A 22,023-nucleotide genomic window follows, 5' to 3' on the forward strand; every position below is an offset into this window, starting at 1 on the left:
ATAATAATAATAATAAAACTTTATTTTTATCCCGCCCTTCTCCCTAACGGGACCCAGGGCGGCTAACAACATATTAAAAAACAATAGAATTTAAAAAACATTAATACAAACAGATAAAAACATTTAAAAACACACTACAGGGCCATAAAAACAGTAGTCAGATTAAAAGAGTAAAAGAGCAGATCACCGAGGAATCAAGCCTGTAAAACTAAAAGATGTATAAAAAGTTAAGAAGGCCAGAAATCAGAAGGCTTGTTTAAACAACAGTGTTTTCAGGCCTCGCCGAAAGCTCTCAAGAGAGGGAGCCATTCTCAAGTCAAGGGGAAGGGAGTTCCATAATGTTGGTGCCACTACCGAGAAGGCCCTATTTCTTGCAGCCACCCCCCGGACCTCCTTGGGTGGCGGTACTTGCAAAAAGGCCTTCTCTGATGACCTGAGATGGCGAGCTGGATTGTACGGGAGTAGGTGGTCTCTAAGATATCCTGGCCCAGAGCAGTATAGGGCTTTAAAGGTCAAAACCAGCACCTTGAATTGGGCCCGGAAACGAATGGGCAGCCAATGCAGCCCCCGGAGAAGCGGGCTGACAGAGTCAAACCGCCTGGCTCCGGTGACTACACGGGCCGCCGCATTCTATACTAATTGTAGTTTCCGAACCGTCTTCAGGGGCAGCCCCACATAGAGCGCGTTACAGTAATCTAACCTCGATTTCACCGTGGCATGGATCACCGTGGCCAGGTGTGCACGACCCAAGTACGGTCGCAGCTGGCGCACCAGCCGAAGCTGAGCAAAGGCCCCCCTAGCCACAGCCGCCACCTGGGAATCCAGGAGCAGCTGCGAGTCCAGGAGGACCCCCAAGCTGCGAACCTGCTCCTTCAGAGGGAGTGCAACCCCATTCAGAGCAAGCCGATAATCCAGCACCTGCATCGAGGATTTCCGAACCAGGAGAGCCTCTGTCTTATCCGGATTTAATTTCAGCTTGTTAGCCCCCATCCAGATCCTCACTGCTTCCAGACAGTGCTCCAGGCCCTCAACCGCCACCTTGGAGTCTGGAGGAAAGGAGAGATAGAGCTGGGTGTCATCAGCATATTGATGACACCTCACTCCAAACCCCCGGATGACCTCTCCCAGCGGTCACCAATAACATCACCAACAAAACATAGGGAATAGGGATAGTTGCTTCCCCCCCCCCATTATATAAGTATAGGAGAACAACCTCTCAAAAGGTGCCTCTTCACTCAATTCAGATGCTGTTATTTACAGGTAGGCAAGTGGATTCCTGATCGTACTGGTTAGGCTTTCCTGTTGCCCATGAAATGAACATGATATTTGCACAGGATTCAAATTGCATGATCTGTGCTTCAGCCAGAATAAAAAAATGACAGAGTTTCCCCTAAACCAGATGTAACTTTGGATTGATATGTTTGTAGAAAGAGAGCAGCAGTTTCCTTGACCTCAGCAGCATTTCTGTTGACTATTCCAATAAAAGCCTGTTTCATTTTTCTTTTCTTTCTTTGTTTACAGGATTGTTCATTCTTCACACGAAAGGAAATCCTTCGGTAAGCAGATTGCGCTCTGTTCCGCCCCGGTACTTTGTGGAGGAAGGGTCCAGTCCTACTCAACTCATTCTTACTGCAAGGAATTCAAGAAGTATGAATTCCTTGAGAGTCCAGGTCATTTTCATTTTTGATTTAGGCTAAAGATCCATCTTTTTGTTTTGAGGCATAATGCATGGTGACATAGAGGCACCACACTGTTGTTATATATCTGTTTGGTTTAAGATGGAGAGGTTCCATGGATGACAAGCTATGGGACTCTTTCCATACTTACTGCTCAATCCTAGTGGCAGCATAGCAATTGCCAGTGCTGGTGTGAAGACCCCACAGGTCCCCATGCTGGAGAGTCTGAGTTCTGTGCTGAGCAGTGAAAGAGGAAGTGTGGAGGAGGAGTGGATGTTGGTGGGTTAGTGTCTCTGCTTCTTGCTTTCTCATTCCGCAGCGCCCCCTTCTCTTCCACGCTTCCTCTTCTGCTTGGGACTCTTCCCTTTAAAATTCAGGGAACAGGAGAAAGAATGGTGGAAGCTCCAGCGCCACTAGTCCCAGTTCCAATGGTGCAGTTCCAGATGGAGGAGTTGGCAGTTGACATGGCAGAGAGTCATGCAAGTGGCACACACTTCAAGTGCCGGGTTGTGTTGTGCTGATTCTGCGAGCACAGGCCTCCAGGGCGCTTACATGTTTTAACCCAAATAGAGAGTATTGCTTCTGTGTTCAGTGTACCTGAAAGATAAAATAAAAATGAATGGCAAATCTCTGCCCAGCCAAGGCTACAGGACTCTCAGTTCTACCCAGGAATATATACTTGGAGGAAGACAAAATGTGTCACATGGGCACTGGAGCTTGGAACAGGAGGACAGAGCTCCCTTTGAAGTGGTTCATTGATACTCTGTCATGCTCACTCTTTCCTCCAAAAATAATTTGCATTTTAAGCAACAGTGCCATACTTTATTCAGCATATTTCCAAACAGACATCAGTCAAGCCATTCAACTCACAAACCAGCAATTCCGCTTTCTGTAAGGACATGGCTGCTATTAAGTTTTTTTGCACGAGTCCCATGGAAATGAAAGAGAGTGGTGGAAGAACTCATTCGTTTCTTTGGGTTGGGATAGCAAACTGCTGGCATTCTACCCTGACACAGTAAACTCTATGCGTGTTTACTCAGAAGTAAGTCCCACTGTAGTCAGTGGAGCTTACTCCCAGGAAAGTTGGCATAGGATTGCAATGTCTGTTGCTTTTACTCAGGAAATGAAACTCCAATTGCATCTTTAAAAAAAAGAAGAAAAGGAGCTGCAAGTGCTTATATCACATATATAGCACAGCCACAAGTAATTACCATCTACATGCCTGGCCTATCACTACTAATTGATTTCGTGGAATTCTGTCTGTATCAATTCCTTATTTTGATGCTAATTTGAAGAAAACTGTAATGATGAGGGAGAGTGATTTATGTTCTGCCACTGCAAAAATATAACATGATCTAATATTGCATTAGCAACAGCCCAAGAGTAATGGATGGTAATAGATGGAGATGAAAAACAGACAGACCTGTCAGGGAAGCTTAGCAGACACCGGCCTGAGCACCATATTTGAGGAGTAGGTTGCAAAATATCAACATGATGTGTCCATGACTCTTTGGGTTGGATGGTACCGCATGGGCTATGCCAGTAGTTCTCAAACTTTTAGGGAGCTTTACTCCCTCAGTAAGTCTTTGCGGTGGAGGGGCGAGGGCAGCAACGCAATCTCCAGGATTGTGTCGCTAAGGGGGGGTGAGGGGGTGCTTTCACTTACTTTCACTCACTGCAGGCTGCTGCAGGCTCTAGGAGGTGTGGGGAGCCCTGTGAAGCCTTCTGCAGGGCTCCCCAAGGCTTAGAATCTTCAGATGACATGATCGCAAAGCGCCTCCTGGAAACCGGAAGTGCTTTGCAGTTGCATCATTTGAAGATTTGAAGACTTGGGGCTGCGCAGGGCTCCCTGCACCTGCTGGAGATTGCAGCAGCCCACATTGAGTGAGAGTAAGTGAAAGCACCCTCCCTCGCCCCCTCAGGGACATCACTGCCCTCATCCCTTTCTCTGCCCCTTAAAGGGACCGGGGGACCTTTACACAAATTGGTGGGTCACAACCCACCAGTTTGAGAACCACTGGGCTATGCCTTTCTACTTGTGGAATGTGGGCAGGAAGGAGAGAAGGGACAGGTAGTTTTGCCTTACGAGAGTATATGGTGTCAGATGGGTCTATCTCGCCCAGGACTGCCTATTCTAATTGGCAGTTGTTTTATGTTAGACATTCCTGTCATAGCCCTATTACCTCAAAGCCTGGGAATGTTTCATGCAAAGCATGTGCTGTATTAGTAGGACAGGCCCCAAACCACCTCCCATACCTGAGGCAAGATGAGACCCCATTTTTTTTGCGTGAACCCACTTCCTTCTTGTCCTTTAAAAAGAGCTATTTTTTAAAAAAAAGTAGGAACAGGAAAGCAAAAGGGGAGGTGTGTGCATGTGGGGGGGGGGAAGGAGTGGCCTAGAATGTCTCTCAGGAGATACTCTATGCCACCACTCTATCCCCACACACTTCCTGTTCTGCTCTCATTTTTCTGTTTTTAAAAGATAACTCATGGGAAGAGGAGGAGGTGGTGGCAAGAGAGGCAAATGGGCTGGAGACTGGCTGAGGAGGGTGAGTGTGGGAAACATGTGGGGAGCGCTCTGGCAATCCACAACCCCAGGCATCCACTTCACCCAGCCTCCTTTGTGGGCCGCCTGCATACCACTAAACCACAGCTTGAGAAATCGAATCAAACATTACAACAGAGTTAACGGGATGTGCTCTAGTGTCAAAAACCACAGTCATTGCAAATCATTGCCTCCAGCAATTCTTTTTTAACTGGTAGTAATTATTATCCCTTCATCAGCCCATCTGTTCTTTTAATTTCTCCCTAATGCAATCTTTTGGGCAACTTCCCAGCAATTTCAGGTGTTCAGGAATGTTCATCACCCACTTGCAAGGACTATTGCAAGTGAAGAAAAAAAAAGATCAGTTGCCTGGCTGGAAAACTGCTGACTGAACATGGTGGTAGCAAGGCTGGCCCATTCATCCATTGAATGAATGGAACATTGATCCTTGGTACTGGCCCAACTTCAATACATCTCATACCTGCTGCAGTGCACAATCAAAGCTTCAGCTGTGGTCTCAGAGAATGAGAGCTGGGGATTTGGCAAGAAAGCAGATCCTATTGGGCAGTCAGTTTGGCCAAAAGGCTGAGATGCTCAGCTTGCAATTTATGGGAGGGGGGAGAATGACCATTCTGTCTTCATCTTTGTGGATTTAGGAAGCAGTGTGGGTATCTTGACTGGTATGTGGGAGGCATATGCGTTCTTGCATAAAATGGTTTGCAATAATCTCTGCTTGTCACACCAGCATTGGCAGCCTGTGCTGTTGTCGGCTTTGTAGGAGAGTTAATGAGATGTTTACTGAATCTCATCGTCTAATGGCCACTCAGATCTGCTCATCAATGAGCCATTTCCAGCTTTTATCTTTTGTGTTCAGCAGTTTGCCTTGTGGGAAGTTGTCAAAGGCAGCGCAGTACAGTACAGCTGGCTAGGTGGTTTCTCCACAGGATGGCTAGGGTGAATGGCTTACATTCTGCTCCAAGGATGCTTCACACCATACAGTTTTCAGTGGGGCTGTGAGTTTTGAGCTAAACCTGCACAAGTGGAGACTGTCAACCTGAACACAGTCCATTCGTCCCGTATGGCTGGTGTTCTGCTGTGGACTTGGTAACCTTTCTGGTTTTTCTGTCTGCCGGGCTGCATGTGATCCAGGGACGCCGCCCCAAATGACATCCCTATGCTGAATTCTTACCTGTGGTGTGCAGCATTGCTTTCTCTTTTACCATAACATCCTATGATTCACCAAGCTGCAGTGGAGTTTGCATCACCTGTGTGGGAGGCCAGCACGTCTCCCCCACGATAGAACTCCTTCCATGCCGTGGGCAGGTCAACACCCTAGGCAGTGGGCATGGTGATGCACCATCGCCCCATGTCTGCTGGTCTTTTTGCTATAACTTTTGATAGAATAGAGGTATTTCAGTGCAGTTTGTTTAATTGAATTCTGGCTGAAATTGCACATTGAATGATATATAATATGATGGAATTATTCAAAAATACAAAGATTTTGAAAATTGTGGGCAGTAGTGGCGTCACCCCCCCCCCGTGTTCATCACCCGATGTGGCCTGCACTCCCTGCACCTCTGTAGTGACGCTACTGCCAAGTTGTGCTCCATATCACTGGAGGGGTGAGGGAAGGTATGCTTTGTGGCCACAGGTGAATGTATGTGAGTATGTGTGAATACACACAAGTGTACACATTCAGGTGGGACTATGCTAGTGGCCCTTTTTCACACAAGCTAAACACATGGTTGCTGAGGGTGTAACCAGTAAGCACGTTGGCACTGGGGTTGTAACCAGGGGACATGATCCTGCTCCCCTCTTGCACAGGTATTGGCATTCATTCATTCATTCATTCATTCAAAATACCTTTATTGGCCTAAAGAAAGGTGTTGGCAAAGATCAGGCTCTGGGCAGTTGGGTTCCAGATTCCAGAGTGAGCATTTGCGCTAAGTGGGCCAGAAATGTTTGAATTGTCCAAAACAGTCAGGGGTTAAGCTCTGGAATAGTAAATGAGGACCAGTTGCAGGTGAGTAATCAAAGCCAAGTAGGAGTTTAGGCAGCAAGCAGGAAATGGGGACAGAAGCTTAGTAGAGTTAGCAGAGGATCCAGAAAGGAGAGCTGCTGAGATCCAGTTTCAGTGCAACCAGATGAGGATCAAGACAGGGGCCAGAGTCAAAAGACAAAGTAATGGGCTGGTGGTTGGGTCCTGGGTTAACTGTATCAAAATCAGAGGGCATGAAGCATGGTTGAAGGCAGGATAGTGGTCGGTACTGCAGGAGTCAAACCACACTTGCTACTTTGGCAGATAATGTTGTTCAACAACTGTTATCCAGAACTGGTTGCTTAGGCCCCTGTCGATTCCTCAGGTCACCTGGGCTGAAGAACTTCAGCATCATCTCCAGCTGTTGTAAGGATAGCACTACAGAACATCAGACCGAGACCTTCCTCTGCCTGGGAACTCCCTTGGTGGCGTAGGAAGCAAGGCACTCAGACCTTGCTGCCAGCTTCCTTGTTTTTGAGGCCCCTAGAATCTTACAGTGTTGATGCAGGAGGCAAATTTCTTGGATTGTGGTGCGAACTCTGATGCTTAGGCTTCGTAAAGCTTGATGGACAGGAATGAGCTGATTCAGGTGGGCTGGTACTGCAGTCTAACTTGATCAAAGCACCAAGCTCAGTCTATAAGCATGCAGTAAGACCAGTGAAGGTAAGGTATAGGAATCTGACTGCTGAGGTTTCTATTTCTCCAGTACCTTACACAGTGACATCCCATGTCTTGCATGAGAAAACTGGTCATGTGGATGTCATGGGGAACTCCACTGATTTGGTTGTAATCTGGCCATCACCACCTGTTATCTTACAGGGCGCTAAGAATATACCGGTGCACATGGGAAAACATGCCTCTGTGTGCTTGTGTGTAGGAGAAAAGTATGTACCACACATTATTCAGAGATGTGCCTATGGATGTTCTTTGGTGTGGCCAATGGCTCTATGAAAAATGGGTAATATGGCCCACAGCTTTAAAAAGGGAATCTCCATCTCTGATTTACTAGAAGAAATTCTATTCAATTTCCCAAATGGCCTCTCTGCCCAGTGCTCGGTGCAGGAGGATCAATGCTGGACTAAAAATTACATCTGAAAGGTTGGGGTGGGCTTTAGAAAAGCAACCTACAGGCACCTGGGACAGGCAAACGAACCCCGAAACGAGATGTATTTGATGAGGAAATCAGGGCCAGGAAGGTTCAGGTTCATTTTGTCTGCTTTGAGCTGCAGAAGATTTTGGCATCAGGCCAATGGACTTTGGTTGCAGTTAACTGCATGTGAGTGCAGTTAAATGAATTATGCTATTTGATGCTCAGTCCAATAACCATCAGGGGCATGACTCAGAGGAGAAAATAAACTTTCATCTCTTTAATGATTATGGATCGTTGATAAACAAGCACTTTTTGCCACCTGATCTGAATTCTGTCACCTCTCCCTTTCCCATCTCCCATCTCCTTCTCTTAGGGTGCAATTGCACCTTTTTTTGTTTTTTGTTTTTCTCCACAGGATATGTCCCAGGAAAAGCTTGGTGCCATTGGTACCAGATTCCAGATTATGTCCCTTTGATCAGCATTCCTCTTCTGGCTTGGCTGCTGGGAAAGTGAGTGCCTCTTTATAGGAGAATGTTTGCTAATTAGAAGAATTGCTCAAGTAAAATTGCCCCTCTATGAGATGAAGTGACTTTCATCAGATGGCAAATTTCAGGGCACAGCTGACCTGGAGTTGTCCCTCCCCTACTACAGTTGGCAGCACCATGGGACTGCCAACACCACTCTAGCCAGCCCAACACTATGGGCGACAGCACTCTAGGCCCAACTCTAGGCAGAAATCTCTTCTCCCTGCTTTGTCTTCATCTACCTTCTCTGTGGCTCCTGCCACTTCTGGACTCAGCAATGCTCTTGCTTTTGCATGCTGCCATACCAACAGTGAAGAGCAGAGACAATGCAGCAGATATATCTATGTAAGGGGGCAAGGGATGAGTGTGCATGTGTGGGGAAAATGGGGGAGGGGAAGCATTTTGTGCCCTACCGATATACCTTGGAACACTACTGAGACTGCTTGAAAATATTATTTACTTTTGATTCAGCACCGCAATCAACCTTATACATTAGCATCCTTCAATGCCCTTCCACACTTTATAGGTGGAGGAGTAAGTTTGTTCCTGGCCAGTGGCAAGAGAGATGAGGCTTGGGGGCTGCTGGTCTGGCATCAGGTCAATTGTCCAGCAGGAAGGCAGGAACCTGCTGGAAACCCATCTTCCCAATGTCATTCCACAATGTTTGAGGCTGGCTAGTCTGTCTGCAGTATGGTTTGAACTGCTCTGGCTGCCTTTATGGAGCAAATAGAAGTTTTCTTTCATAACCCTAATTGAATTTATGAAGGGCTTTCTTATTGTTTCTGCATTGCACTTGAGACAAGCAATGGATACCTGAGTGATACTGCTGAGTGAGGATAGTTTCCTTCTTGAATAGGTCACAACTAGCCCGTGAAGGAGTAAGAGAGAGGAGAGTGACCTTCCTGAGGCATCACTAGAGGATGAAGAGGGCTTCTTCACACTTGCTCTTCAAGATTATTAGTATCATGTGAACCATCCCTGAGCTCTGCCACCATATGCCCCAAGTGAGTAGGTCCTGTGTAGGTGATGGTACAGAAACACCTCCCTTGGCAGAGCGTTGGAAGAGCAAGCAGCAAGGACACATAAGCAAGGAGGTGTAACTGTTCAGGAGCCCAAGAGGTGCTTACTCAGGGGTTGACTGGGTTGGCAACTGGTTGAGCGCTTGTCCCTATCAGAAGATTTATATAGTGAAGTCATTTCCTGAACCTCACCAGTCCCAAGAGCAATGGTGGTGTAAGAAGGCCAAGAGCTTCATGCCACTGATGTGACTGAAACCCCCATCTACAAATAGGAATGTCCCCCAGAACTTCCTGCAACATTGCTGTGTTTCCAAGGGATTATTGCCATGGCTGGTAGAGATGGTGGGAAAAACTACTGCTACTACCTGTCTTCTGTGGTTAGTAAGCTTGGGGAAGTGCACTGTGGAGAGGATCTAGTATCAGGCACCTTGAAAGAGGGACTGAAATGGCAGGAGAAGGGCTCCATCATGTCATACCAAGTAGCTGCTACCAGCATTGAAGGGAAGTCTGCAACGAATCTTAACACATTGAATTACAGTTAAGCAAATCTGGGTCTGGGTTCAAATGCACTTGATATTATTTCCATGGTAGACCTTGAGCTGAGTCTGCATTACTTTAGGAACAAGGGCTAGTTTAATTCTGAGATCTGTGGTTTAAAGATCAAGACAGGGTAGACCTGCAAAACCACATGGACCTGTCTATTGTAAAGAGTGTAGTTATTTATTTACTTTATGTGCACTTGTTTACAGGTTGCACGGCCGATACCATGAACTGGCACCAAACATGGTACCCATGGACTATACCAGGAACCCAGACGTCAAACTACCTATTCAGCTCATAGTGAACATGCCAGAGTTCAAGGTATCACTTCTCATTACTATAGTAGCCTTATGGCCATAACTCTTCCACAGCTTCCTCAGTGTCTTTTGGTTGGGCTTCTCCTTCCCAGAAAATTCAAGATTTAGGATTAAGAGTAACAACAGATAAATTACAATAGTAATAGACCCAAAAGTAATTTTCCTGTGTTACCAGAGCAATTCTTCCCTATGCAAGTGGTGGAACTGATTTATGACCTAGCTATGGCAGCTAGAGAGTTGATTGCACAATATTGGATGAAAGACCAGTGGAAAATCAAATGATCTCCCTTGTTCATGACGTACAAGTTAGGAAAGAAAGAGGTTCATGAGTAACATTACAATGATGGGCAAGATTTTTGAATGCAAGTGTAATTAACAGGACTTGAATTGTTGACTAGTTACTGGTAGCTGAAGGTGATCAGGTGTTAGTATGAGGAATGAACTATGTAGATGTTAACTATAGCCAAGAACATTGTGAGATATGTGTGTCTTTCTATTTTTGTGCATTATTTAAATTTGAAGTGAAATAAAAACTCCTGCCACACATGTGGGGTTGTCTTTTGCTGATTTAAGGTGTTGTTAATTTCATTAAAGCAGTTGTTGAGGAATTTTGCAAAGGGAAAGCACCTCCCTCCCACCTTCTATGTACCCCCTGCAGACTATTCCTTGTGATGCTGTTTGTCAGAGGAGAAGCTGAGCTTTCAAAACATGGGTTTACTGCCAAACGTGTCATTTCAGCTGTTATGGAGAAAAGCTAAATGCGTATTCATATAGACTTTGTACATCTGATTGTATCTGAACATGAATTGACGTGTGACTTTGTGTTCATGCTTGTTACAGGTTCATCTTTTGTTTGCTCTGTTGACATGTTCTTATAAACAGCAAGATAAGAATTTTATATATCTGTGATTCTGTGGGGCACCATTTATATTTTTGCATTCCAAGCCTTTTTCTCTTCCCATTTCCAGATTAGTTTCTGTCTGTTTTTCTATGTGGGTACTTGCTTTATTTCCCCTCCCTTCATTTGTTTCTGAAAGTAAATTCCCAGACCAATCCCTGCTTTAGCTGGAGGTTTCTACTGCAGCTTGTATGCTCTGACCTGTTCACAACCCTGAGGATTACTTTACATCATATCTATGGCTTGTAACCTCATATATTCACAGGGCGACCTGCTCCTAGGGATGGTACAGAGCAGCCTAAATTTTCACCAGATGAAATGGACAGCAGATGAGTTAAAATTAACACGGAGGTTTTGCAAGGCAAAACTTCTGGGGCAATAATGATGCCATCTTTTGCCATAGGGTGGATTAGGGATCATACTGGCATGAAAGAATGAATAGTACATTGATGGAGGGGAATGAGGATGTAGCTCATTGGCAGATCATGTGATTTGCATGCAGAAGGTCCCAAGTTAAATGTTTGGCTTTTCCAGGTAGGGCTGAGAACACCAGTGTCTGAAACACTGGAGAACTGCCTGCTGGTCAGTACTGAGCTTGATAGACTAATTGTCTGAGTATGAGTATAAGGCAGCTTCCTGCATGCGCTCTCTCTCTCTCTCTCTCTCTCTCTCTCTGTGTGTGTGTGTGTGTAGAGAAGTTTGTAGTGCTCATATGCTCTTTTAAAAAAACTGTAACAATAAGATAACACACAAAAAAGTTACAAAAATCACTTTCAGCCTTGATATACTGATGTTCAGTGTGCATTCCAACACAGCTGTGCCACCAGATACTCCATGCCACTTTGTCTATGCACCATGTCTATGCGCCACGCATGCTCTACCACTAAACTATGGGGCCCTCCCCTTATATAAAGCGATGGCATTCTCTTATGGAGAATATATTTATTTAAAATATTTGTCTCCCACCTTTCCGGCCCTCAGGACCTCCAAGTCAGTTGGAAAAATTAATTTGATGGACTCTCTAAGTTGCCGTTAAGTCAGGGCCACTGACTCACCAACAAAATTAATCAACATAATTCAGGCAGGGGACATCACTAGAAAATGCAACAGCCTCACCTCTTGCAGAGTTTGGAAACAACTTTTATTTTTGTAACAGCAAAACTTTGGGCATGTTTAAAATGTGTTGCTACACCTTGATTAAAATTTAGTAGCGGCATCAGGGCGAGATACAATTGTTTGGTGTACCCCTTGGGGCCCCCTGGTATAAGCACAGTGTGCTGTCATTGCGCAATCCGGGTTCATTAGCTAAGCCTGTTTTTGAAGGTCCTTAATTCATCAGTTTGCAAACCGCCACACAGTAACTGGATCCAGTGGTAATGTACTCTGTCTCTGTAAGGGAAACCAATTGGTTGCAATTTTTAAGCAGAGAAAGAAGAGACTGCTGGAGCTTCAGGTAGTCTGCTCGAGGATGCTTTGTCTGTATACAGATGATAATTTTTGCAGATGGTTTCTGCTTTCCCTTAGGCATGATTTGTAGGGTAAATAAAGTATTCTCTGGTCTTCGCTGTGGAAGATCATTTATGCCATTTTACATCTTTTACAAGGCCTGCAACCTGGTCCACCAGTGGGGTTGACCCAAGACCTCCTGGGACCTGCGGCAGTGTCATATGCCCCCTCCCATGCAGCAGCCTTTATGCTGCTGTTGCTGCTCCTTCTGCTCCCTGGATTAAAAATAAAAAAAGAGAAGAATGGAACAGAAGAGGAAGTGCGGAGCAGAGGAGATGGTGGGCTACTACATCAGAGAGGAAGAAGAGAAGATGTGAGCAATGGATGCTTTGTGCTAGTGTGTCACCTGTGGCAACCACCTCCATTGAACTTGGGGGTGGAGTTTACCCCTCTCCTTTACCACCAATACTCTCTTGGGGGTGGGGATCCTGGCAGGTGGAAGGGCATTGAAAAGATTGTGGAAAACACTTTTAGGTAAAGACTATGTGTGTGCCTTTTCTCTACTGTTGGAGTGGATAGAGAGAGAGAGAGAAAGCCATGGGATGAGACTTCCACTGCTTTAATTAATGCAACTTTAATTCCCGACACTTGCATTGTAAAGTCTTCTAATAGCCAGGTGGGGGGAAAACAACAAAGTGACAAGCACCTTAGCTAAATTATCATTGTTATTCGACATAATGTCTGTTTTTGTTGTCTTTTGAGAAATGTTCTGCAAGAATCTCACAAGTTCTGTCTTTCTGCAGGAGAACCCTTTCAGAGAGAGGATTGTCCATTCTTTTTCTGAAAACGAGGAGGGGAGTCTCAGCTTTAACGACTTTGTGGACATGTTCTCTGCACTCAGTGAATCGGCTCCCCGCGAGCTGAAAGCATTCTATGCCTTTAAGGTCTATGGTAAGGGATGGAAAAATGTCAAGTCCAAAAACAGACCATCCGTCGTCATTATGAGAAACAACATTGTAGAAAACATTGCAGAAGTCTTTCAATCCTAAACGAGCATGTATCATATAAATGCATTTCGTGCATGCAAAAACTTTCCCTCTGGTCCCCGATGGGATTGTGGGTATATGTACCTGAGAATATGTGTTCTTTAACACATGGTCTCTGGGTCAGTTGCTGAAGCTAAAGGCTAGGTCCTGTTCAGACAGGTGGTCTGGCTCTCAGTACTGATATCAGGTATGGCCAATCCAGAGGCTTCATACATCTGTCAATCAAAATATTGAGGATAAAAGGGAAACCTTCATGAAAATCCCCATGCACGCATCAGAGCATCCTCTTGCCTACAGGCATCCTGTGTCCTACAGCGTACAGGAAAGAACTGTCCTTCATGATGGGTCACATAAAGATGGAATGCAGCCTTATGCAGAGAGTTGTTGGCATCCTTCAGTCTCAGAAGACTATGGTGTCACGCTCTGAATGGTGGTTCTGGAACAGAGTGTCCTCTCCAGTGCGCGAAGCCTGGGTAAAGTAGATATGGAGGATAGACTGTTACCCATGCAGCAAATCCCCCCTCTCCACGTCGCTGAAATGGTCCAATGGAAAGGCAGAGGCCAATACGGTTGGTTCCAGCGGCGTTGCAGGAGTTGCCAGAATGTGACTGTGTTCAGCCATGAACTGCCTCAGGGACCCCGGCTCCAGATTTTGCCTCGAGGTTGACTCCTGAAGCCTTTTCCATAACTGGATGTAGCCACAAGGCAGTGGAGGTTTGGGATCAGAGTTTTCCTTCTCTCAGATGAGCTGCCTTCCCAGGCTGACGAGTCCCATCTACCCGGTGGCTGTTTAGTCGCCTCTTACGACAAGTACAGCCAAACTGAGGGCTTATTCTTATCCCCAGCCCCCAGGGGTAAGGGTAAGGGTAAGCCCCCAGGGTTTATGTGGAGAAAACAACCGAAAAAACCCCTCAATTACTTCTCATAAGCCCTTCATGTCTGCCACAAAAGCCATCAGCAGAGGCCCCACTTAATAGATTTAGTACACCACCAGCTGCTTTCAAGTATCACCAGAGCATTTTTCTGGAGGGGTATGAGGGTTAAAACCTTTTCCAAAAAATAAAACAAAATAAAAGTCCTTGAGCCTAATCATTTTCCCCCTGTTGGTGCAGCTACACCAAGAAGGAGTGTGCTATATATAGTATGGGGGGCGGCAATTGGGAGGCTTTGGAGATGAAAGGGGATTTAAATCTCCTTAACTTTCTGTAAGCTTCCTGCTCTGCAGTGGGTCTCCTCGAACCTGCACCAGCTCTGTAGCTGGTGCAAGTTCAAGGAGAAGAAAAGGATGGGGAGGCTGCCCCAAAGGAGAATAAGATCCGGCACCTGCCATCGCCACTGGATCCTCCCCCTCCTGCAGCATCCCTGTCCTGTTCCACCCCCTTCCCTGCTCTGGTTCACCCCCTCCGCCCCCTTAGCTGCTTCTGTGGCCGTGGACAGATCCAGCTCCCAAAATGGCTTCCGATGGACCGCTCTGTGTGCTGTTGGTGGCCATTTTGTGACAGCGGAAGTGTCTTCTGTGGTCGCAAAGAGCTACGGTCAGCAGCTCAATCCTGCATAGGATGGGGCTGTTTGTTACCTTTTCTTTACTGCGGTATGGTCAGCCAGTTTGCTTGAGCTTTTTCAAATAAATCCACCTTGACTGTTTTACTGAGGATTATCCAACACTAAACACTAAATGTCAACCTGCAGCTTTGTAATTAAATTTAGCGGATGTTAATCTGGTTTATTGGGCCAAGGACAATAAAACCAGTGCTTGATATGGCCTTTTAATGGTCATCATGCATTTGCAGGATTAATCACCAGGCTCCTGTTGCCAAGAGGAAAATGAAAATGCCGCTGCCACCATCAGCAGCTGTTTAGTAAACTCTTCCGTGTGAAATTGCAGTGGCCACTTATGAGGTTGGAGCTGCCTGTAGCTGCTCGGAGTGCATGTGGAGCTGGTTGTCTTCACTCTTCATTCACAAACCAAATGTCACAGTGTCTTCTAGTTTCCGCCAGGTAAAATCTGGCAACATGTCAAAGGCGGCAAGAGACTTCCAAACACTAGTGTATCTGGGAGGAGCAAGTGTTCCCGGTCTGCATGTCTGGTGGGGTGCTACCACCACAATCCATTGCCTCCCCTGAAGTCACTCAGAGCAGTTGTATGTTACTCAGAGTGGCCGCCCACTTCCTTCAGAGTGAAAAAAGCAGGCAGCCACTCTGAGCACAATGCAACTGCTGGAGCGTGCCTTAAGTAATTGTGGTGATGTCATCACATCACCACAATTACCTCTGGATCAGGCGGGGTAGGGGGGTGGCGGCATTTAAAGGGACGGCCTCAGGGTAGCAGAACACTGCCCCTGCCTCCAAATAGGAACTGCCCAAGAGTTCCACTTGAGTTCTGGCTGCAACCAATGGGCAGGAGATTTTGAATGGACAAAAGCAAGTCCTCCGCATAGCACTTGTTTGTGCAATTTGCTGTCACAAGGTGTAGTGATGGCCACTTGCTTCCAAGCCTTCAGAAGGGAGCTAAACAAATTCGTGGAGTACAAGTGTATCAGTGGTGACCAGTAATGCTGGCACAAGCAACTTATTGGTTTACCGTGAGTATTTATTTAAGAGTTTATATCCTCTTCCCATTCTTCTGAGAGCTCAAGGCATAAGGCAGTAAAAACAATCTATTAAATACAATCCCTGATAGCACATGTCACCTGAGCAGGTTGGGCTTCTCTGACTAAAGAATTGTTCACTGGTATATATCTGGGAGGTTGCTTGCAGATTGTTTTTAAAAATAATACTTGTTTATACCAGTAGCACTTGTTTATACCTTCTTTGGCACTGTTAGTGCTTGTTAGCAGATTTTATTTGGTTATATGCTCATGTTAATTCTTATTAACTGCATGAATAGATGTAATTGTTCTCTAATGCAGTGTTTCTCAAACTGTGGGTTGGGACTCACTAAGTGGGTCGCAAGTCAATTTCAGGTGGGTCCCCATTCATTTCAGTATTTTATTTTTAATATATTAGACTTGATGCTACCATGGTATGTGACTGCATTTGGGGAAATGTGGCAGGTCTGTACTTTGAACAAGCTATTATGTATATTCTTTTAACAGTGATAGTCAATGGGACTTACTCCTGGGTAAGTGTGAGTAGGATTGCAGCCTAGGATTGTTAAAAATTTTCCTGCTTGATGTCACTTTCAGTCATGTTATCCCTTTTGGTGGGTCCTGACAGATTCTCATTCTAAAAAGTGGGTCCCAGTGCTAAATGTGTGAGAACCACTGTGTTCTCAAATCAAATGAGTCAAATCAAATCAAATCAAATGAGAATCAAATGAGTTTCATTTGAAAATTACATAGAAAAAGATATTTTCTGCATAATGTTCAGGTGTGCTTGCTGCAGCTGTGCAATGTGAACTTTTGCCAACTTTAACATAGCTACTGCTAACTGTGTAATTGAATATTCTAGTTTCCTCTGCAATCTGAAGCTTGAATGATGTGTGGGGACAGCTTGAATGCAAGGCTGGCTCATCCATGAGGTTAACTGAGGCAGTCACCTCAGATGATGGATTGGCAATAGGCACCTACCTCTGTACACCTCCCCAGTTTCTCATCCTGCTGCTCTCTGGATTTGAAAAGTGTCTGGATACAGCCTGTTGTTCCTTCAGCATTATTTATACCAGCATTTCCCAAAGTGTGGGTCATGAGCCCATGCCAGGTGGGTCATGAGCTGGGCCCTCCTGCCAGCCCTTGCCTCTGGATGGCTCCAAATTGGAGCAATTCTGGAAGCATTAGGAGGCTCCATAGGCCTCTCCTGGGTCACGCCAGGCCAGTGACCAAGTCTATCAGCTTCCGCGGTCCTCAGAATGGCCCGCAGAAGCATCCAGAAGTAACTTCCTGTTTGACAGCATTGCAAGGTGATTCTTGACGTCATTCTTGAAATGACAGAAGGTGGCTTCTTTGGAGGCCGATAGAATGGGTCACCAGCCTGGTGTGACCCAGGAGAATTGCAAGAATGGCATTGCGAGCATGTTGTGACCCACCAGGAAGGATAAGGTAGGTTGTGGCACCAAAAAGTTTGAGAACCGCTGATCTACACCAACTGAAGGCAGCTCTCTAGAATTTCACACAAGGGACATTCTGTATGTATGTTGAGTTTTCTACCACTAAGCTACTACCCAACCACTTGAGCTACACCCCATTCCCCAGTTCAAGTAGGGATCCTCAAATATGCCTGAGGGAGGTAGGCCCCCACGGGCACTCCTGCATCTATAGGCGAACCTGCAGGAACCTTATATTCTTAGGGCCAGTGTGCATATATCCACAGAAAGAAATACCCTTGAGTAACCACCTAGGTTGGCTTTTGTCTTATGATGACATTGGAGGAGAGGTGGACTGACACACTTTCTGTCCTCCATCTTAGATTTTAACATGGACAACTTCATTTGTAAATCCGACCTGGAACAAACTCTCAACAAGTTGACGAAAGAAGAGCTCACAGAGGAAGAAGTCAGCCTAGTGTGTGAAAAAGTCATTGAGGAAGCTGATATGGATGCAGATGGGAAGCTCGGATATGCAGATTTCGAAGACATGATTTCTAAAGCTCCAGACTTTCTCAGGTATAACAAGACTTGCTTGCACAATCAGGCAGGTAGTTCCTTTACTTGGTGAGATGGGAATGTGATTAGAGGAGGGTATGTATGAGGGGAAAGGAAGATCAGGGCATGAAATGATGGTAGGATCCAGCAAACATAGGCTAGATTCCTGCAGTGTAGGAAAGTCAAATGAAACCAACTGATAAAGTTGAAGATGATATATGGACAAATTCATGGGAGAACTGAAGAAAAGTGGGAAGATGCTGTGGATGAGCCCAGTCCTCTCCTAAGCTGAGAGCTAATGCAGCCATTATGCACACCACAGATATATCTGTTGGCAAGGTTTAAAGTTGCAGCTTGGTTCCACTGTCGTTTATCATTGCTTAATGGGGCGCTGGTTCAGATCCTTTGCTCATTAGGTCAGATGGATTAAATCCTCTTACTTGAAATATCTTCCTCACCCCTCCCTCCTTTTTTGGAACTGAAATAGGAGGCATTACAGGAATAAGTGAGACTGGACAAAGTGGAACTATTCTCAGAGACATTGAACACGTCCTGAGTATGTATTAAGACCCAGTGGATGTATACTGCTGTGAAATAAAAGCTGAAAATTAGAGCTGCATAGTTCAGCATTCATACACATCACAAACCTGATTAAATGAGAGCTATCTTTCCTGTACTGCATGTCATTTTGACTTTTTAAAAGCTCCCTTTTATAATTGTGTTAAAAATCTAGCCAGAGTCGTTTCTAAACAAAAACAAAAATAAATATGTAGTGCATCTTCCTTCTGGATCTTTCCTCCTTTTTGAGATCAATATAATTCTCAAATACTTTCATGAATTTGGCATAATTCCCTGGTGCATATACCCAATTACAGATAATGATCTAACTCTCATCAATTTGTCCTGAATGTCTAAATCAAAATCCCCTAGTATTTCATCTGGCCCAGGGGATTTGTTGCTTTTCATATTCCTTGCATCAAATCTTTCATGGCTACTGGTGACTCTAGCCCAGGGGTGCCCAAACCCTGGCCCGGGGGCCACTTGCAGCCCTCAGGGACTCGGAATCCGGGCCGCAGGGAACCCCCAGTCTCCAATGAGACTCTGGCCCTCCAGAGATTTGCTGGAGCCCATGCTTGCCTGACACAAGTGATCTCAGCATGAGGACGACTGTTTGACCTCTCGCCTGAGCTGTGGGACGAGGGCTCCCTCCAGTACTTGCTGTTTCATGTCTGTGATGCAGCGGCAGCAAAGGAAAGACTAGCTTTGCTTTGTGCAAGGCCTTGAGCTATTGCAAGACCTTCATTCATTCATATAAGTTCCAACTATAATATATTCATTTATGTAAATTTATGTAAATTTATTCAAATTTGGAATGTAAATTAATTCTTTTTTTTTCCTGGCCCCCGACATAGTGTCAGAGAGATGATGTGGTCCTCCTGCCAAAAAGTTTGGACACCCCTGCTCTAGCCTATCAGTGCCATTGCTAGGAGGTGTGGGGGGGCGTGCAGGCTGCACTGGGTTATAGGGAGGGGCTGACACCACTGCTAACCAAAATTTTTTAAATCTTGGTATTTTCAAATAATACCATCATGTTCTATATCGGTTGATGCGTAATTTCATGCAGAATGCAGTGAAACAAATTGCTTTGAAATATCTCTATTATATCAAAATTTATTGCCCAAAAACAAGGAGGTGGAGAGGTGATGGTACAGCATGTCTGCTGCCCTGGGTGTTGCCCTCCCGGCTGCGTGGGAGGAGGTCTATCATAGGGGTGATGTGCTGGTCTCCTGTACTGGGTGATGCAGACCCTAGTGACGCCACTGCAACCTATTGCTTGAGAAAAAGGCTTAAGACCATTGACGGATGACTTCTGAAAGTTATATAACTTCCAATAATACATAATAAACAGATTTGTTGACTCTGGGGTAGTAACTATTGTTTTATCCTCATAACGGACTACAGTTATCAGTTTCTGTTTGTGTTCTGCAATAATGAAGCAAGGGAGTCATTTTCCTGTAGACTAGTCCTTTGCAGGATGGGTCTGCACTACAGAGGGTTTTGCAACCGCAGAAGACACTTTTGCTGTTGCAAAATGGCTGCCAATGGAGTACGGTGCTCCTTCAGCGGCCATTTTAGGAGTGCTGCTATGAGAGGCAGCTGCGCTTCCCATCTGTCGCCAGACCTGTCTGAAAGTTTCTCCGCACCTTTCACTGTTTCCTTACATAGCAACCTTGAGTATTTTCTTCATTTGGTTGCCAAATTTAAACCCTAAATATTGTGATAAGTTTAAGGGCTGTCCCATCTTAATTAATTTTCTCAGTCACTAGCTATAAAATCCTGTTGAGCTTTATTTAGTCATTCCCTCTAAGACTGTATCTAACTCTCCAGAATTGCTTCTCAAAGTACTAAATGTTATGGTTTTCCCTCCTAAAGGGTCTTTATTGTTGTATACTCTGATTTAATGAATACATTTAATTTAAATTATATCCCCTAAGTGTACCAAATCTTTTTGTGTCTGAGCTTCTCAGAAGCATATTTAACTCTCTCCTTTTCTCCAGTGTATCAGATGTAAATCTTTTAGAAGAAGTATTTCTTGCCCTTCTGTTATTAATTTCCTGCCTTATTCGTTCGTTCATTTTTCACATTTTTATACAACTCTTCCTCCAAGGAGCTCAGGGTGGTGTATATACTACCTCCCCTCTTTTTGTCCTCACAGCAACCTAGTGAGGTAGGTGAAGCTGAGATAGTGACTGGCCTAAGATCACCCAGGAAACTTCATGGCTGAGCTGGGATTTGAACCTGAGTCTTCCAGGTCTGAGTCCAGCTCCCAAACCACTGCACCATTGCTATGCTATTAAATGGACGGCTGTAGGTCTAAATATCATGCACTTCTAGAATTTTGGCCCCTACACCCACATCTAGCCAGGCTAGAACACAATTTTGGAGGCTAGACGTATTTTGGGGAAACAGAGGAGTATTTAAGTGAGCCCCCACCTGCAGTGTGATGTGGTAAACGTGTTTCTCGAATGTACCACGTAATCCAGAGCTTTTCTAACTGAGCTTTTCTAACTTTTCTAACATTGCGTTGGTTGCAACGCCCCAATCAGAGAGCCCTGACCACTTTCCTCTTAAGGGGCAGGGCAGGGGGAAGGCAGCAACATGATCCAGGATCGCGATCCTCTCCACTCAGCGACCACTTCTGGTTTTGCAGAGGTGGAGCGCGATTGCTCCACTTTCATTTTTTAAGGTGGTGTGGGAGCCCTGCAGACACTTGTGCAGGGCTTCTTGCATGCCCGACAGGCTGCTGCAGGGACTGGTGGGTGCATCCCAGTCCCTGCAGCCTCTTTAGCGATGTGGTCCTGGGGATCACGTCACTGCCTCCGCCCCCGCAAGAACTTACTAAGGTTCAAACTCTCCCTGAGAGTTTGAAAACTACTGATGTAACCTGTTGTTTGTGAGAACCAGGTTTTACACTGTCAGTGATTAATGCAATAGTCAAAATCAGAAATCTAGATAACTGTCTGGATGGAAAACCTTCCTTGGAGCTGACCAAGCTGGGCTGTAGCCCAGAAACGTCTGCAGTCTTCAGTCCAAAATATTGGATGGTCATTTTTTTTTTCAGTGTGCAGTCTGGGAGGACGGTCATCCCAGCGGAGTTTCGTTTATTCCATAAAAGAGGAAGAGCTGGCGCCAGAGTAACCTGCTGTCTTTGAGTTACTGTCCTGATGTTTCTGTATACTGTTACGTTCATTACTCCTTGTAATGTCAGACAGTTTCATCTTGGTGCATCTCAGCCGACTCTGTTTATACTGCACCGGGAGCTTATCAGATCTTCACAACCTCTGCGTTCTCCATTCGTGCGCATGTCTGACAGTGAATTTCAATGCTCAGAATTTCCAAATCTGTCAAGTGCATCCTAGATGGATTTCAGCCAGTATACTTGAATGGTTGGAGATTGGGAAAACCTGAGTTTAGATCTGCTGTGTGGCAAAGCTTGCTCAGTACCTTGGGCCAATTGCTAGCTCTTAGCCAGTGGTGTCACTAGGATTTACGTCAACTGGTCCGGGAGGCCTGCACATCACCCCTATGATGGACCTCCTCCCATGCAGTGGGTGGGGCAACGCCCTGGGTGGTTAGCATGGAGATATACCATTGCCCCACCCCGCTGGTGTTTTGGCTCTAACTTTTGATAGATTAGAGATATTTCAAAGTGGTTTGTTTCATTGCATTTTGCATGAAATCACACATTGATTGATATATAACATGATGGTATTATTTGAAAATATCAAGTTTTTAAAAATTTTG

The 22,023-nt window shown here is 45.3% G+C and overlaps 1 protein-coding gene across 3 annotated transcripts in view; it reads left to right on the top strand.

Moving 5' to 3' along the window:
- Window positions 1–22,023, top strand: part of CIB2 (calcium and integrin binding family member 2) — a 43,639-nt gene that overhangs the window by 16,250 nt on the left and 5,366 nt on the right. Inside the window, exons 2-6 of one of the 3 annotated variants that reach the window (XM_066636569.1) lie at window positions 1,522–1,556; window positions 9,642–9,753; window positions 11,182–11,229; window positions 12,897–13,044; window positions 17,544–17,739. In XM_066636569.1, the coding sequence (XP_066492666.1) occupies window positions 9,676–9,753; window positions 11,182–11,229; window positions 12,897–13,044; window positions 17,544–17,739 (470 nt within the window). In that variant the 5' untranslated portion in view covers window positions 1,522–1,556; window positions 9,642–9,675. Of the gene's footprint in view, window positions 1–1,521; window positions 1,557–1,592; window positions 1,671–9,641; window positions 9,754–11,181; window positions 11,230–12,896; window positions 13,045–17,543; window positions 17,740–22,023 lie in introns of those variants that run through there. The other 2 variants (XM_066636568.1, XM_066636570.1) reach the window with 2 other exon arrangements.

The sequence above is a fragment of the Tiliqua scincoides genome, chromosome 8 (genome assembly GCF_035046505.1).
Source record: "Tiliqua scincoides isolate rTilSci1 chromosome 8, rTilSci1.hap2, whole genome shotgun sequence".
Taxonomy (NCBI): Eukaryota; Metazoa; Chordata; class Lepidosauria; order Squamata; family Scincidae; genus Tiliqua; species Tiliqua scincoides.